General features: G+C 34.7%; 1 protein-coding gene across 30 annotated transcripts in view; it reads right to left on the bottom strand.

Moving 5' to 3' along the window:
* The window catches only part of SOX6 (SRY-box transcription factor 6), a 665,852-nt gene that overhangs the window by 324,118 nt on the left and 327,484 nt on the right, over nucleotides 1-14,250 (bottom strand). For all 30 annotated transcript variants that reach the window (XM_077866355.1, XM_077866354.1, XM_077866356.1 and 27 more), the window contains one exon: nucleotides 4,673-4,880. In XM_077866355.1, the coding sequence (XP_077722481.1) occupies nucleotides 4,673-4,880 (208 nt within the window). The remainder of the gene's footprint in view (nucleotides 1-4,672; nucleotides 4,881-14,250) is intronic.

Raw genomic sequence — 14,250 nt, 5'->3', positions numbered from 1 at the left:
CTTCCACGACCTTCAATCTAAAGTACAAACTCCTTAGCCAAGAATTAAAGAACCTCAGTGAACTAAACGCAAACTACGTTTTCAGTCTTAAATCCCATATACATCTTCACATTCTTTAAAATAGAACATGAACTGTTGGCTATTTTATTTACTTTTTTAGATTTTATTTATTTATTCATGAGAGACAGAGAGAGAGAGAGAGAGAGAGAGAGAGGCAGAGACACAGACAGAGGAGAGAGAAGCTCTCCCTGCATGGAGCCTGACATGGGACTTGATCCTGGGTCTCCAGGATCAGGCCCTAGGCTGATGGCAGATGCTCAACCGCTGAGCCACCCAGGGACCCCCTGTTGGCTATTTTAAAGGTCTCTGCCTATTCTGTCAGCCTGAAATGTCCCTCCCCTGAATTTCTGCCTATCCAAATCTTTTATTCTCCAAGACCAGCTAAGACTCATTTCCTTTAGAACCTTTCCATGGCTTCCTAGGCCATGGAATCTATTCTATAAATTCCTATAATATTTTATCTATATGACTCTCATGGAATCTATCATATATTAGACACTGAATTAGAGTTCACTTTGTATATATTCTATCTATCTATCTATCTATCTATCTATCTATCTATCTATCCATATATCCTACTAGAATATGAACTCTTTAAACTTAGAGACTGTTGTTTTATTTATGATGGGTGCCCCATAACATGTAGCATAGAGGTTCTTAACATAGGGTCCACAGGCCTCAAGACTCCATCTACAGGATTCAGGGGGCCTTGAATGGTGAACCTGGATGGAAAAATTCTTTTCAACTCACCTCTAATTGAAAATTTGCACTCCTTAAATTGTGGATGCAGGGAACAAATCATAAAATATTCATAGTATGTGTGATGCTGTAACCAACAGAATTACAGTATATTTTTATATCACATCGTACTAGTTCATATCTCAAAATATCTTTTATGTTTGTCGCTACTTTAAAATTTTGGTATTTGAGTCCCTCCAATAAATATTGTTGGTTAATGCATTAGTAAAGTAGCACTTTCTACCATATCACAAAAATTTAAAATTATTTAACAGTTTTATATAACTAATTTTCTCTGTAATTCCATGGATTTCACTTTGTGCATTTAAACTAAGAAATAACCTATAGGCTTCACGAGACCAACAAGGAAATACATGGCCAAAAAGAAAAAGTAAGCAGGTCAGAATCCCTAGATTCATAGCACCTTGCAAAATAAAGAGAAAACTTACAGAAAAATAATCATGATACTATGTAATTCTTGATTAGGGCTATATAAAATATATATGATGAAATATAAAATATTGTATAAGAATATTGTTCATGAAAATTCATAGAGCTTTGGCATTAGAAAAAGACCAATCTGGGATGTCTGGGTGGCTCAGTGGTTGAGTGTCTGCCTTCGGCTCAGGGCAAGATCTCGGGGTCCTGGGATCGAGTCCCCCAGAGTTCTCCAAGAGGAGCCTGCTTCTCCCTCTGCCTGTGTCTCTGCTTCTCTCTTTGTATCTCTCATGAATAAATAAATCAAATCTTTTAAAAAAGAAAAGAAAAAGACCAATCTAAAATGGCAGTTAAGATTACCACCAATTGGGGCACCTGGGTGGCTCAGTCATTTAACGCCTGCCTTCTGCTCAGGGTGTGGTCCTGGAGTCCCAGGATTGAGTCCCATATCAGGCTCCTTGCAGGGGGCCTGCTTCTCCCTCTGCCTATTTCTCTGCCTCTCTCTGTCTCTCTTTCTCTCTCTCTCTGTGTCTCTCATGAGTAAACAAATAAAATCTTAAAAAAAAAAAAAGATTGCCACCAATCTCCAAGAATAATTTATTATCTTCTAAAAATTATTCCATACATGGAAAGGTACAACCGTTAGAGAGTTAATCTTGTTATGAATGATAATCTGGTTCCTTGCAACTTCTTGTCACTGACCTTCATTCTATCCCTGTAGAACTATATATAGAACAAACCCAATCCTTCCTCCACGTGACTTTAACTCTTTAAAGACAACCATCATATCATCCATCATCTATTTTCTCTGGGTTTAATATTACTAGTTTCTTTAATCATTCCTCTTATTATTTAACTGTAATGTCTATTATCATGTCAACTGTTCTCCTCTGAAAATACCCCAATGTTTTTTAGTCCCTCTTAAAGTGTGGTGATTCTCAACTCAATACAATAATTCAGATGCATTCTATTGAGCAGGGAGGGTGTTTAATGGGAGTACCACCTTTTAAAGGCTGCACACTGTAATTCTAATAATGCTGACTGAGATAGCACTAGCAAATTGTTGGCAATATTCATCATGCTGACCCCAGTGCACTTTCTGTCACCTAAAACCATAAGCTTATATATTTTAAATTCATATGTCTGCTATTTGAATTTCCTTCAGTAATTATTTGTGCAGCTAGGAGTTTTGGTCACAATCTCTGGACTTAACAATAAGATCTATTAAATTTTACTTTGATGGATTAGTTTTAAGTTAATATTTTTGGTTTGTCAAAACCTTTTGAGTTTTGTTTCTTTCATACATTTTATGCAGTATTCCTCCCAGATTTGTAGAATCTGTAAGTTTGATGAGCATATCCTTTTTTACTTCATGTTTATACTTAATATATCATATACATTAAAATACACTAAAAAATGCCGAATTTCTGATCCCTAAAATATGTCTACTACAGAAAACAAAGTCCATTAAAGTACATAAAAATGTTCTTTGATAGTGATAAAGTACTCTCAAATGAGAGGTCTCATTTTGTAGGTCCCTCTCTTGTACCAAATCTTTAACACAAAATAATAAAGAGGAAGAAAAGAAAACTAACCATGACTTGCAAGAGAAATATTATTTTAAATTTTCTAGGAGTTCACACTGGAAAAAAATCATCACAATCAATTTCTTTATTTTTACATTAAAGAGCTCTCTAAAGTACTTTGAAAACCACTTTCTTATAGGACTAAACCATCTTTTTGGTAAATCATAATTAAAAATAATCTAACAATCTCACTTATTCAGAGATTACTGATCTGACAGCTTCACTTATTCTAGAACATAGCTGAGTAGGGGAAAATAAAGTGTCTGAGCAGCCAAAAGTCTATGAACTAAAGATCATGTATATTACCCAGAATCTCTCAGAGATTCACCCAGACATATATGTTTATATTTTACTTATGGTCTAGAGGTTATTATGATCATCTATTTTCATAATTTATTAATGAGAAAAGAAACAAATTAGAAATTATTCACAACTATGCAAAAAGTAACAGCCTGCAATCTGATATTGAAGGAGGAGAACACATTTCACGCATGCACGCACACACGTATGAAAAGATACCTATAACAAGTAGATACAAGAACTCAAAAGTTTCGTAATTGCAGAGAAATAACCATAAAGCCAAATAGTCCTAATTATCTCAATGATCTCTGGGGGCATCATTACATTATAGCTTGATAAAATGACATTTATAATATGATAATCATAACAATACCCCAAGTTTATGTAGTTTACTGCTCATCAGAGACTTCTATATTCATTATTATAGTTAATTCTCAAAATGTTTGAGCTACCAAGTCAAGTATTAGTACCACAGAAAATTTTAGTTTTGTGGCTCAGAGAAACTGAAGAATTTACCCAGGGTCACATAATTATTAGATAAGTATTGGAGTTCATAAGTCTACTGCACCATGACCCTGAGTCATCAAAAAATATTTACATTTTGTGCCATATAATCTGGTTGGTAAGTCAGGGAAGTGTGTGATACACTTTAGAAATTTCCATTAGTGCTCATGTGATGGACACATCCACAAAAATTAATTTGAAACTTTTAAACTTCTAAGCCCTTCTAGGAATAAAATTAAGTTACATGAAAAATTTCCTTATATCTCTATTCCTCTGCAGTGCCAGAGAACTCTAAATTTAACTTACAATGTTAGCAATAAATCCAGAACCATTAAGTACCCTACATTTCAGTCTAAAATCAGTACCTAAAGAACATACATTGTACAGCAATCACTTATTTTGATTTCTTTAATTTAAAAATATATTAGAATCTTCTTTCTTTTGTTTTTTAGAACCTAGACAAACCTAAGTGGACTCTTGAGAGAGTAGAGGAGGTAGATGTGTGATGTTGTAATATATGCCATGTGTTGCAGCACTTCCCTCTTGAGCATTTAGTTTTGACAATATTAGAAAGCTCAACTCTCACAACATTTGGAGATGAAAGGATAATATTTATAAATTTGTAATATTTATAAAAATGAGAAATTAGTTTTTATTTTTTGTTTGTTTTTTCTTTTTAAACAGTTGATCTTTTCATAAGACACTATCCATCAAAAGGAAATAAGGGAGAAAAAATGAGAAATAAAGTTGCAGCTGCAAAAGTTTCCATGCTACACCTTTTTCCAGGGTAAGGCTTGCAGTCCGTTTAAAAATGTGATTTGTTATCATAAGAACAAAATGAAATGCACAAAGTTTTAGAAAAATGGAGCTATCTGCTTGATACTCTCAATGGATCACAATCTGCCATCACCATGGTAACCTGTGAATAACTTTTTCCTGGCTAGTGCCAATTATGCACCGCTTTGGCCCTTGAAATCCCACTCAGTTTTTTTTAAAGTCCTGGAATCTTTGAAAGAATAAAGCTCAACAGTTAAGTCCACACATACCCTCTTGTTCAGTCCGAGTCATTTCCTCAAGCTTCTTCTGTTTCAGTGTGTCCACCACATCGGCAAGGCTCCCTTTGCGGCGTTCTGGGGTTCCAAAAGTAACACTGGTCATTATCTCGCGGTCCCGACTCCCTTCGTCAGGCTTATGTGGTGAGGTAGAGGTATTTCGGAAGGAATACAGGGAACATAACTTATTATTCTCTGACTCCTAGAAAAACAAAATAAAATAAAACCATTAGAACATTTGTTTCTTTGCATGCCATTGGAGAAAAATCTCAGAATGGCAGTATATGAGGCTTAGATGGACAAATAATATTAGCCATTTCTGCTTTAAAAATACTAAACATTAAAGAAGCAATTATCAGAATAACTCCCCCTGAATTGCAGATTCAAACTGTTTATTTTTTTGTAATTAAAAGCCTACCGAAGTGGTTCAAAAACTTAATTTTAAAATGGACACTTAGACCTACTCATTTACACTCTTCATTTAAAATAGTTCAGATTCAATTATTAATTATTAAGATTGGCAAAGTTTTTCTTTTAATTGGCACTTCCGTTAAATGCTCCTCCCACAGCCTAAAAAAAAATGTATATCACAATAACATTATCATTGAATTTAGAACCAAAAGAGAAATTAGCTTCAATATCCAATGTTAATTATTCAACAGAACATATATAAAATACCTAATCAGTGCCGGAAACTTAGCCAACCTGAATATTTTTTGTGTGCTGGGGTTTAAGGAGAATGATTTTTTCCTAGCCATACATCTGTTAAAGTTACAAAAACCTTTTTCCATTTCTTATCTTTACCACTTATAGTTTAGCACATAGTCACACACATTTCAAAGTGGTTTGTTTTTATGTTTGCTTGTTTGATTGTTTTTAAAAGAACAACTTTATTACAAAAACATTTGCACAAGAATTACTTCACAGTACAGAGAAAGTAGCCAACTAGTAAGAGGGTTAGATCTATCTTCTGGGGGGAAAAATGGAAATCTGAGACTGAAAATAATAAACACCTCAAAGTTTATAGGAAGAAAATGTTTTTATATATCTCTAAATCAGAACAGGGGATTGTAAGCCACTATTATTTGGCCACAGCCCATCAGTAATCTTAAATTCACCTCATCTGTGTGGGCATGGGTATTCTCTTGCCCAATAAAAAATGGTATGAAATAAATAAAGCATATAGTCTTTGTGACTCTCATCAGAAGCATGAACATATTAGCTGTTTCTATATCTCTCTTCCCCTTCACAAAGAAGCCCAGTAAGCTTCAAAAACTAGAAGAAGAAATATGAGGCAAAAGTTACAGAAATAACTGGTTTTCCAGGAAAATGGAGCCTAAACAATTTAAGTTTCTAGATAACTGTACCCAATAAGAATTAAAGCAACTAGGCATAGGACTGAGCTCATAGGAGGTGGTATTGAATAAGTAGTGGGTACCATTATTCTGATGGAAGAAGCAGATGGAACCAAGGCATTTCTCTTCCCCTCTGGACCCAAGGAGTTGTTTAGCAAAAATTGTTATGAGTCTTAAAGTAAACTGAATATGTGAATCCTGAGTATATACTAAACACCATTGAATTGTATACATTAAATAAATAAATCATGTGGTATCTGTACTATATCTCAATAAAGCAGTTAAAAATATTGCGAGCCAAATCCATCTTTTTTTAAATTTCCATTACTAGCACAATGCCTAGCATAGAACAATGCTCATTGCTTTTGTACTGAAATAAACTGAAAAGGATAAAATAAATGGGGTAAGGCAGGAAAGAGAGCTCCTCTTTACCTTGCTCCTAGATCTTTTCTTTTGAGAAATGATGTTTTATTGCATTTAACATTTACAATAACTCTATGAGGTAATGCAGAGGAACCCCTTCTTTTAGATGCCAGTCATGGTTAGTATGTGACTTCTTGGGATGATCAGTTCATTCTCTGCTTTGTGCAAATGAAAACTCAGAAATGTGTTTGTCAAAGCCATTTTGATCTCTTAGTAATGTCCCTATCAGAAATCTGACCTAGACTTTTTTGAACCAGTATCACCATTGGATCAACCATGCTTCCATCACTTTCATTTCAAGAGCAAACGAGTCTCGTATCATAGCAGATAAATCAAAATCAAAAACAAAACCAAAAAAAACTCTGACTCAACCTAAGAGATTAAAGACCAAGTCAAAACAACAGTCACATGGAAGTGCATTACCTACAAGCAAGCCACCATTGATCATAATACAAAGGGCTTTCCCATCACTCCTAAATTGAAATTGAAAGATACCCAGAGTGGCTCTCCTGCCTGAGGAAAAACTTTAAGCTGTCTACAGAGCATGTAGGTTTCATACAGTACCATTTTTTTCTGTCAGGTCTAATTTCAAACAGTTTTCTTTACTCTTGTCATTTGTGAGACAGACTGCTTTGTTTGTTTGTTTTTGTTTTTGTTTTTTACCTGTGGGAATGTAGCCACTGCCATTCCACACCACAGACAATCACCATGGGTTCCCACACCAATGACCCACACTCCTCAGCCACGTAATCTGTGCAAACTGGCTCAACACTTCCAAGAAGCAGAGAGCAAGAATCTGAAAAGTCATGATTTTTCAAAAAAATTGACAAGAACTACTTGCAATATGTCACCAGACACCAACATAGGCAGTGGATACAATCATCAATAGTGTAAGTCATATCATTTAAGTCATCTTAACCATCCTTAGAAAAATGGAAAGGGGGATCCCTGGGTGGTGCAGCGGTTTGGCGTCTGCCTTTGGCCCAGGGCACGATCCTGGAGATCCGGGATCGAATCCCACATCAGGATCCCGGTGCATGGAGCCTGCTTCTCTCTCTGCCTATGTCTCTGCCTCTCTCTCTCTCTCTCTGTGACTATCATAAATGAATAAAAAATTAAAAAAAAAAGAAAAATGGAAAGGTGCAAAACTTTACCATTTCTAGCCCTCCCTTTTTAACTTTCTAAAACTTAAGGAATAATAGTCTCTCATGAATGGAGACCTATAGGCAACTCATCTGTGTAAAGGGGTACTTAAGTCCAAACAGTTACAACGAAGAGAGTACTGTTACATGAAAGGCCACAGTATCAAATTAGAAAAAGAAACTTGACAAAAGATCTCTAGGGTTTTGTTTTGTTTTTTTGTTTTTGTTTTTTTGTTTTTTTGTTTTGTTTTGTTTTGTTTTTTTAAGGAGCTAGGTAATTTTTAAGTAAGTTTTCTAAGGGGAAAAAAGCCCAACTCATTATGCAATTTCTTAAAAGCAAAACAGATCCTATGAAATATCAGTTTGAGGAAAGATGCCCAATGATAATTTCTGTTGCATCTTGATGCATGCAGCACAACTGTGGAGAGATCTGAGACAGCATTTCCCTAAAGCAATGGTTCTCAAACTTCAATGTTTAGAATTCCAAGTACATTAAAATGCAGATTCCCTCACCTCCTTCTATACCGGCCAAAGGTGGGGCCCAGGAATATGGAGTTTAATAAACATCCCGAGGGACTCTCATGTATAGGTCCTCTCTTTCTGATGCGTCCCACTTTAAGAAACACTGATCCCTATGAAAGCAATGAAATAAATGTGCTTCCCCTGATTGTAAAAAATATGGATGTAATTACAAAAATTTTTAAGAAGGCTGGTTAGTTTTAGTTTTTTAAAAAAGAACATAAAGATTACTTGTCTTTTTTTGTTCTTGTGAAAGCAACCACTGTATAACGTGACTGAACAAATGAACATCAAAACAAACGGAGCATATGGGGACTGTTCATTCAAAGGCAATTTGCCATAAATTTGTTTTCTCTCAATCCTAACCTTAGTGGCACCATCAAACCTAACAGTAAAGATAATTTTTGAAATATTATTTAAAAGGATCCCAGTCCCCATACGAAAACTAAAGCAACACTGGTTCAGATCATCTAAAGACCTTTTTTCTGGCAATCAATTAAATACAACACAAAATGATATGCAGATGCCTGAAAAAGCACATAGTAGAACAACAACAACAAAATAGTCATTTGGCAAAGTTTCTAGAAAACACAAGCAATCTTCGCAAATTAAAAATATTTAATTAAGATGTTTCCATGTCTGAAGGGGATAGAAAAGTAAATATTAAAGACAAAATACATGTGAGGTGATGGATGTTAACTAAATTTATTGTGGTAATCATTTCATAATACGTACATGTGTCAAATAATTATGTTCTACACTTTATAAAATGTTATTTGTCAGTTATATCTCAATAAAACCAGAAAGACATTTTAAAATAAATATTGCTCAGATTTTTCAGAGGTTGTTATTCAAAACAGCTCAGCAGTGGCAATAGAAAGATGTTAAACTTAAATAGCCTTCGCATGGTACTGTTAATATATCAAATATACACAAAATTTTGAGCTTTTGTGCTTCACCGTCTTTCCTCTAGAATGTCCTACATTCTCTTTGACTATTCACTCAACCCACACTCCTCAAAGCTCAGATCAAACTGCATTTCATCCTTGAAGTCCTGCCTGACTATACTGGGCCTCACTATCCTCCCACCCCCTGAACTATACATTGAAGCACTTAATCAGAACCATACAACTTAGCATTTAATAATATACTAGAATAAATTATTCATTACTATTTTGCATGTATTAGTCATATTTGAAACTAAATTTTAACACTTGAAGGATTGGGGCCATGTCTCATGTTTCTTCTATATGCCCCCAGAGCACCCAACAAAATGTTAAGTACATCATCAGCTGCTAAACTTGAAACAACTATTCACCAAATATGTCAAAAACAATTTAAAAAATAAGGGTAAGAGTAAAGATTTGTTCTATCAGTGACAGGATTGCTTATTTAAGCAAAACACTGAGAACTGAAATACTAAAAAAGTAAAGGATTCATTTAATAAAAGATGACATAGCTACACAATGGAATACCACACAGCCATTAAAAACAATACTATATATATTGAATATAGAGTTGTTTATAGTGATGAACAATTGGGGGCAACTTGCATGTCCAATTTTAGGGACCATTTTGAGGGCATTATGATTTCATCCAGATGATAGACTAATTTGAGATCATTAAAAATCATATTTTTACAGAATATGTAGTGACATGTGGGAATATTCATAATGTTGTTGGTACAAAGTTATGTTAGTGAGAAACATCAATATACATTTTTTAGAAAAATATATATATACAGAAGAAAAGACACCAGAATGTCCAACAAAACATTAGTGGTCCACTGAGTATTGGGATAATAGGTAGTTTTAATTTTCTTTTTGAAGTCACCCATATTTTGCAAATGTTCTATTATAAATACTACTTTTAAACAGAAAATAAATATTGCTGTCAAGGTTGAATGTGAATACCAAAAAAATGTTGTAGACATACGTCATTTACAAAGAAAGATGTATTAAATGGGGAAAAGGATATATTGTATCATTTAGTAAATAAACTCAATTTTGTTGCATGTGTGCATTGAGGTAAATGTGGCTACAAAAGAAATAAAAAACTGGGAAAATGTACACCAAAATATTTATAGTGATTTCTAAATGGTGAAGAGATTATTGGTAATTTTTATTTCCTTTTTGCTTTATGTATTTTCTAATTTATCATTGATGAAAACATTGTTTATGTAATAAAGAAAAATAAAAAAAGTTTTATTAAGAGATGCTTTAAGGAAATATAAAATAGAACGTAAGAGAAAAAAAATTGACTCTCTTGAAGATGTCTAGAGGTGTAGTGTATTATAGTCTCCCCGACTGAACCCAGAAAAAATAACCAAGCTTTCTTTCTTTGACATTTCTGCAGTGGAGAGCTCTCAAATAATATTTTCTAATACATTTAATTTCTTAAAAAGGAATCCTTGTATCAGCTTAAATGTGGATCTTTATCATTATTACCCATTTGTCCTCAAAAGATACACAAAATCAATCTATTTCCTCTTCCGTGTTAGAGTTAAATATCTTGAGGGATTGGATTATAGTTCTTTTCTAGAAGATACTCCTCAGTTTCTGCACATAGCTTCCAGACCCTTCATCATTCTCCTCTGATTCACTCATTTCTAGATGTTGTTCTTAAAATGTGCTGCCAAGAACTGAATACCAAAGTTCTATATCTTCATTCTCAGCGAGAAGAAAAGTAACAGTCAGAAGGTTAGGTAGCTTCCCTTATGTGACACAAATAGAATTGGCAGAACTAGTTTAAAATCCAAATGTATGGGGCACCTGGGGGTTCAGTGGTTGAGCGTCTGCCTTTGGCTCAGGGCGTGATATCAGGGTCCTGGGATCAAGTCCCTGCATTGGGCTCCCTGCTCGGTGTGGGGGGGGGGGGGCGCCTGCTTCTACCTCTGCCTGTGTTTCTGCCTCTTTCTATGTATCTCATGAATAAATATTTTTTAAAATATAAAACCCAAATGTAGGTTTTCTGACTCCAAATCCAGTGCTTTTCCCATTCTACGGGGCTATCATAGAAATAATAGAATCACCAATTCTAATATTTCTAATAATTCTAATTACACCTACCTTCTAAATCCTTTTGTTACCTTGCATTGCCAGAGAGAAACTTTACCTACTTTGAGACAGGAATTCCACTTTGTTATTAACCCTAATCCAAGAGTTACCAAGAAATAAATGCTTTATATTGGTTATCTCTTGTATAAAAATCACCCTAAAACCGTTCTTAAAACAACTATAATCATTTATCTTTAATAGTTTCTGTGTACCACGAATTCAGGAGCATCAGGGTTGGGCAGTTCTGTCTCAGGGTCTCCCATGAGGTTGCCAGTAAGTCAGTGGCTAAGTTTGGAGTCATCTCAAAGGCTTGTGTATTCACAAATGTGAACACTTCAAAGTCTGGGCTGGGAGCTGGGGTTTCTTGGACATCTTCCTCTAAATCTCTATGTGATCTCTTCACATGATCTTTTCTCTCCAGGATTTTAGCTTCAGACTAGTTAGACTTCCTACATGGTTAGTTCAGGTCTCCAAAGGAGCATGCCCCCAAGAAGAGCCAGATGAAAGCTATGTCACTGTTTCTAACCTAGACCGAGGAGTCATGCCATCTAACTGTCAGGGCAATCTATTCAATAGGAAGTCACCAAGACTTCCACATAGTCAAGAGGGTGGGTTTTAGACCCTGCCATTCTACAGAGTGGAGTTATAACTATATCCTCAGACAGTTGCTGTAAGAAATGAATAATATATAAAACAACTTAGGACAGTGTCTATCACTCAACATATGGTAACTCCTCTTATTATTAAATTTCAAACATCCTTTGTCCAATTGTCCTGTGTTTCAATTTTTAATTCTGAAAATACAGTCATGATGACCACTGGCACCATTTTTAGGTTTTTATTTATTCTTATTCATCTAAGTATAAAAATACTAAATGACATTATTCTCTTAATATCAATGCTCAAAAATCACCTCCTTTATAAAGTCACCCCCAACTAATTCCATCAAGATCTGATCCCTCACAAAACCCCAATAACATCAGCATTTGTAGTTAGGTTTTTCTAGGGAAACATACTACCATTTCCCAGTTAACCTAACTGCATATAAGTTATCTCTATTCTGTCCTGGAGTAACTACAATACACTACTGCTCTTAGTCGTCTGGCTTGCCAACTGCACCTTGACCAGGAATATGAATGGGTAGTCATAACTGCATGCAGAGGAGAGCTGCAGGCTGAGGTTGCAGAAGTCAGATAAGATGTCAGGAACTGAGACAGCAGAGACCATAGGTCAGGAATGGAATCTTGCCCTACATAATAGAAGTTGAAACCCATATACAGGTGGAAGGCATTGCTGCTGGGAGAAATGACTGGGAAATGGCCTCTCTAAGCAGCTGCAAGAATCAACTTCCCTACTTGCTGCACAATATAACTGTAGGGACAGACTATTACCCTCTCTTCCCCTTCCCCCCACCCATTAGCAAGGTTGAATTAAATGCGTTCACTCTTATTGCATTGTATGTTGTCATTTCATTTCTGTTTTTGTTTTCCCTTTTAGTTATACTACCTTTCCAATTACAGTTTTATCCTCACTCTAATCTACCCTCCCTCTAGATAAGATTCATTGGGATACCAAATTAGAAGTTTATCCCTGATTTCTGACAGGCCCCAATCTATAGCAAGCTTCCATTTCCTTAAACCCTATTCTAAGTCACTCAAACAAAGTCCAAATCCTAAAAAATGTTCTTTTGAATACTCTCTTACTGAAACATTCAATGGGTCTCTATGGTGTGTGTTCTCCCTATTGTAATGTGTCATAAACAAAATTTGTTCAACTACAGGTGTGTTCCTGTTTAGCTGAAGGAAATTAATGGGATGTAATGTCTGTAAAGATATTAAAAACAATAATAAAACCACTGTTTTGCTTTAAATCACTGTGTACTGATTTGTTTTAAATCACTGTATACTAGCAACTCAGCCATGTCAGTGATCAATCTTCTCTGCCAAAACAAATGGCTTCCACCCCTCTCCTTTTGTATGCACTCCATTTTATATATTTTAAGTGTCAATTAAGCATTCAACTTATATTCTACAAATTACATATATGCATGTTAAATAAATAAATAAATATATATATATATATATATATATATGTATATGCTGGATATGTATTGCTTTTTCTGGTTCCCCACTTCAAACGACTCTTCTTTGATGAGCCAAAAACTACCTGCCAACTGTGCTGTATAAGACATATTCTACTTTGGTATTATTGGGTGACTGACAGGTAAAGCTTTACCTAATCTAGGTTCCAATAACTTCTTACTAACAAAGGAAATCTAACCTTTTTAATATGCTGAAAACTAAATTGCTAACATTCATAGGTTCTTTCTCAGACGAAAATGTATGTTCTTCTCTAATGTGACATATTTTAAGGAAAAGCATTGGTTTAAAGAAGCTTACATAAATGAAAATACTGAATTTGGTTCCAATTAACAATGGATTATTCCTGATAAAAATATCATTAATTCTAATAGTAAGACAATGTTTTATTCTCTTTCTCTTTTATTAAAACTGATACTTAGTAGAATATGTTAGATTTATATTGCATTCTCGAAGTTGGAACAACATCATGCCACTTTACACAATTATCATACTGCTCAATAATGATACATTTATTCATGATGTCCCAGAATATAGATTTATTACCAATATTTGTCAAAGTGTCATGATTCTAAAAGTCTAAGAAATGCAAGCTATTGCTCTTAAAGTGTTATTTTGACTCAAAGAAAAAAATTACTAAGTTTTTAAAATGGTGATGAGGATCACCGTACTTAATAAATGGAAGTAAAATACAGAAAAAATATTAAAGTCTCCAAACCTGCCAAGACAAGCACATAAAAATAAGCTTTGCATCATCTGTACACTATCAGCCTCACAAATAGAATCAAAATCTCAAGATTCAAAGGTCCTTTAAAAATCCGATTGCTCAATCCCATCTAGTACTTGAATCCCTGTGTAGAAAAAGATGGTATAATAGTTAACAAAATAAAGGCTTTCTGGGCCAGATTTTGTAGTAAAGTCACAGCTTTTCCATCTACCTCCCACAAAATCCAGGCAAGTTAACTAACTTCTTGGAGG

Source organism: Canis aureus, chromosome 23 (assembly GCF_053574225.1).
Source record: "Canis aureus isolate CA01 chromosome 23, VMU_Caureus_v.1.0, whole genome shotgun sequence".
NCBI lineage: Eukaryota > Metazoa > Chordata > Mammalia > Carnivora > Canidae > Canis > Canis aureus.
The sequence above is the reverse complement of the archived record's forward strand: the minus strand, read 5'-3'. Positions and strand labels throughout refer to the sequence as shown.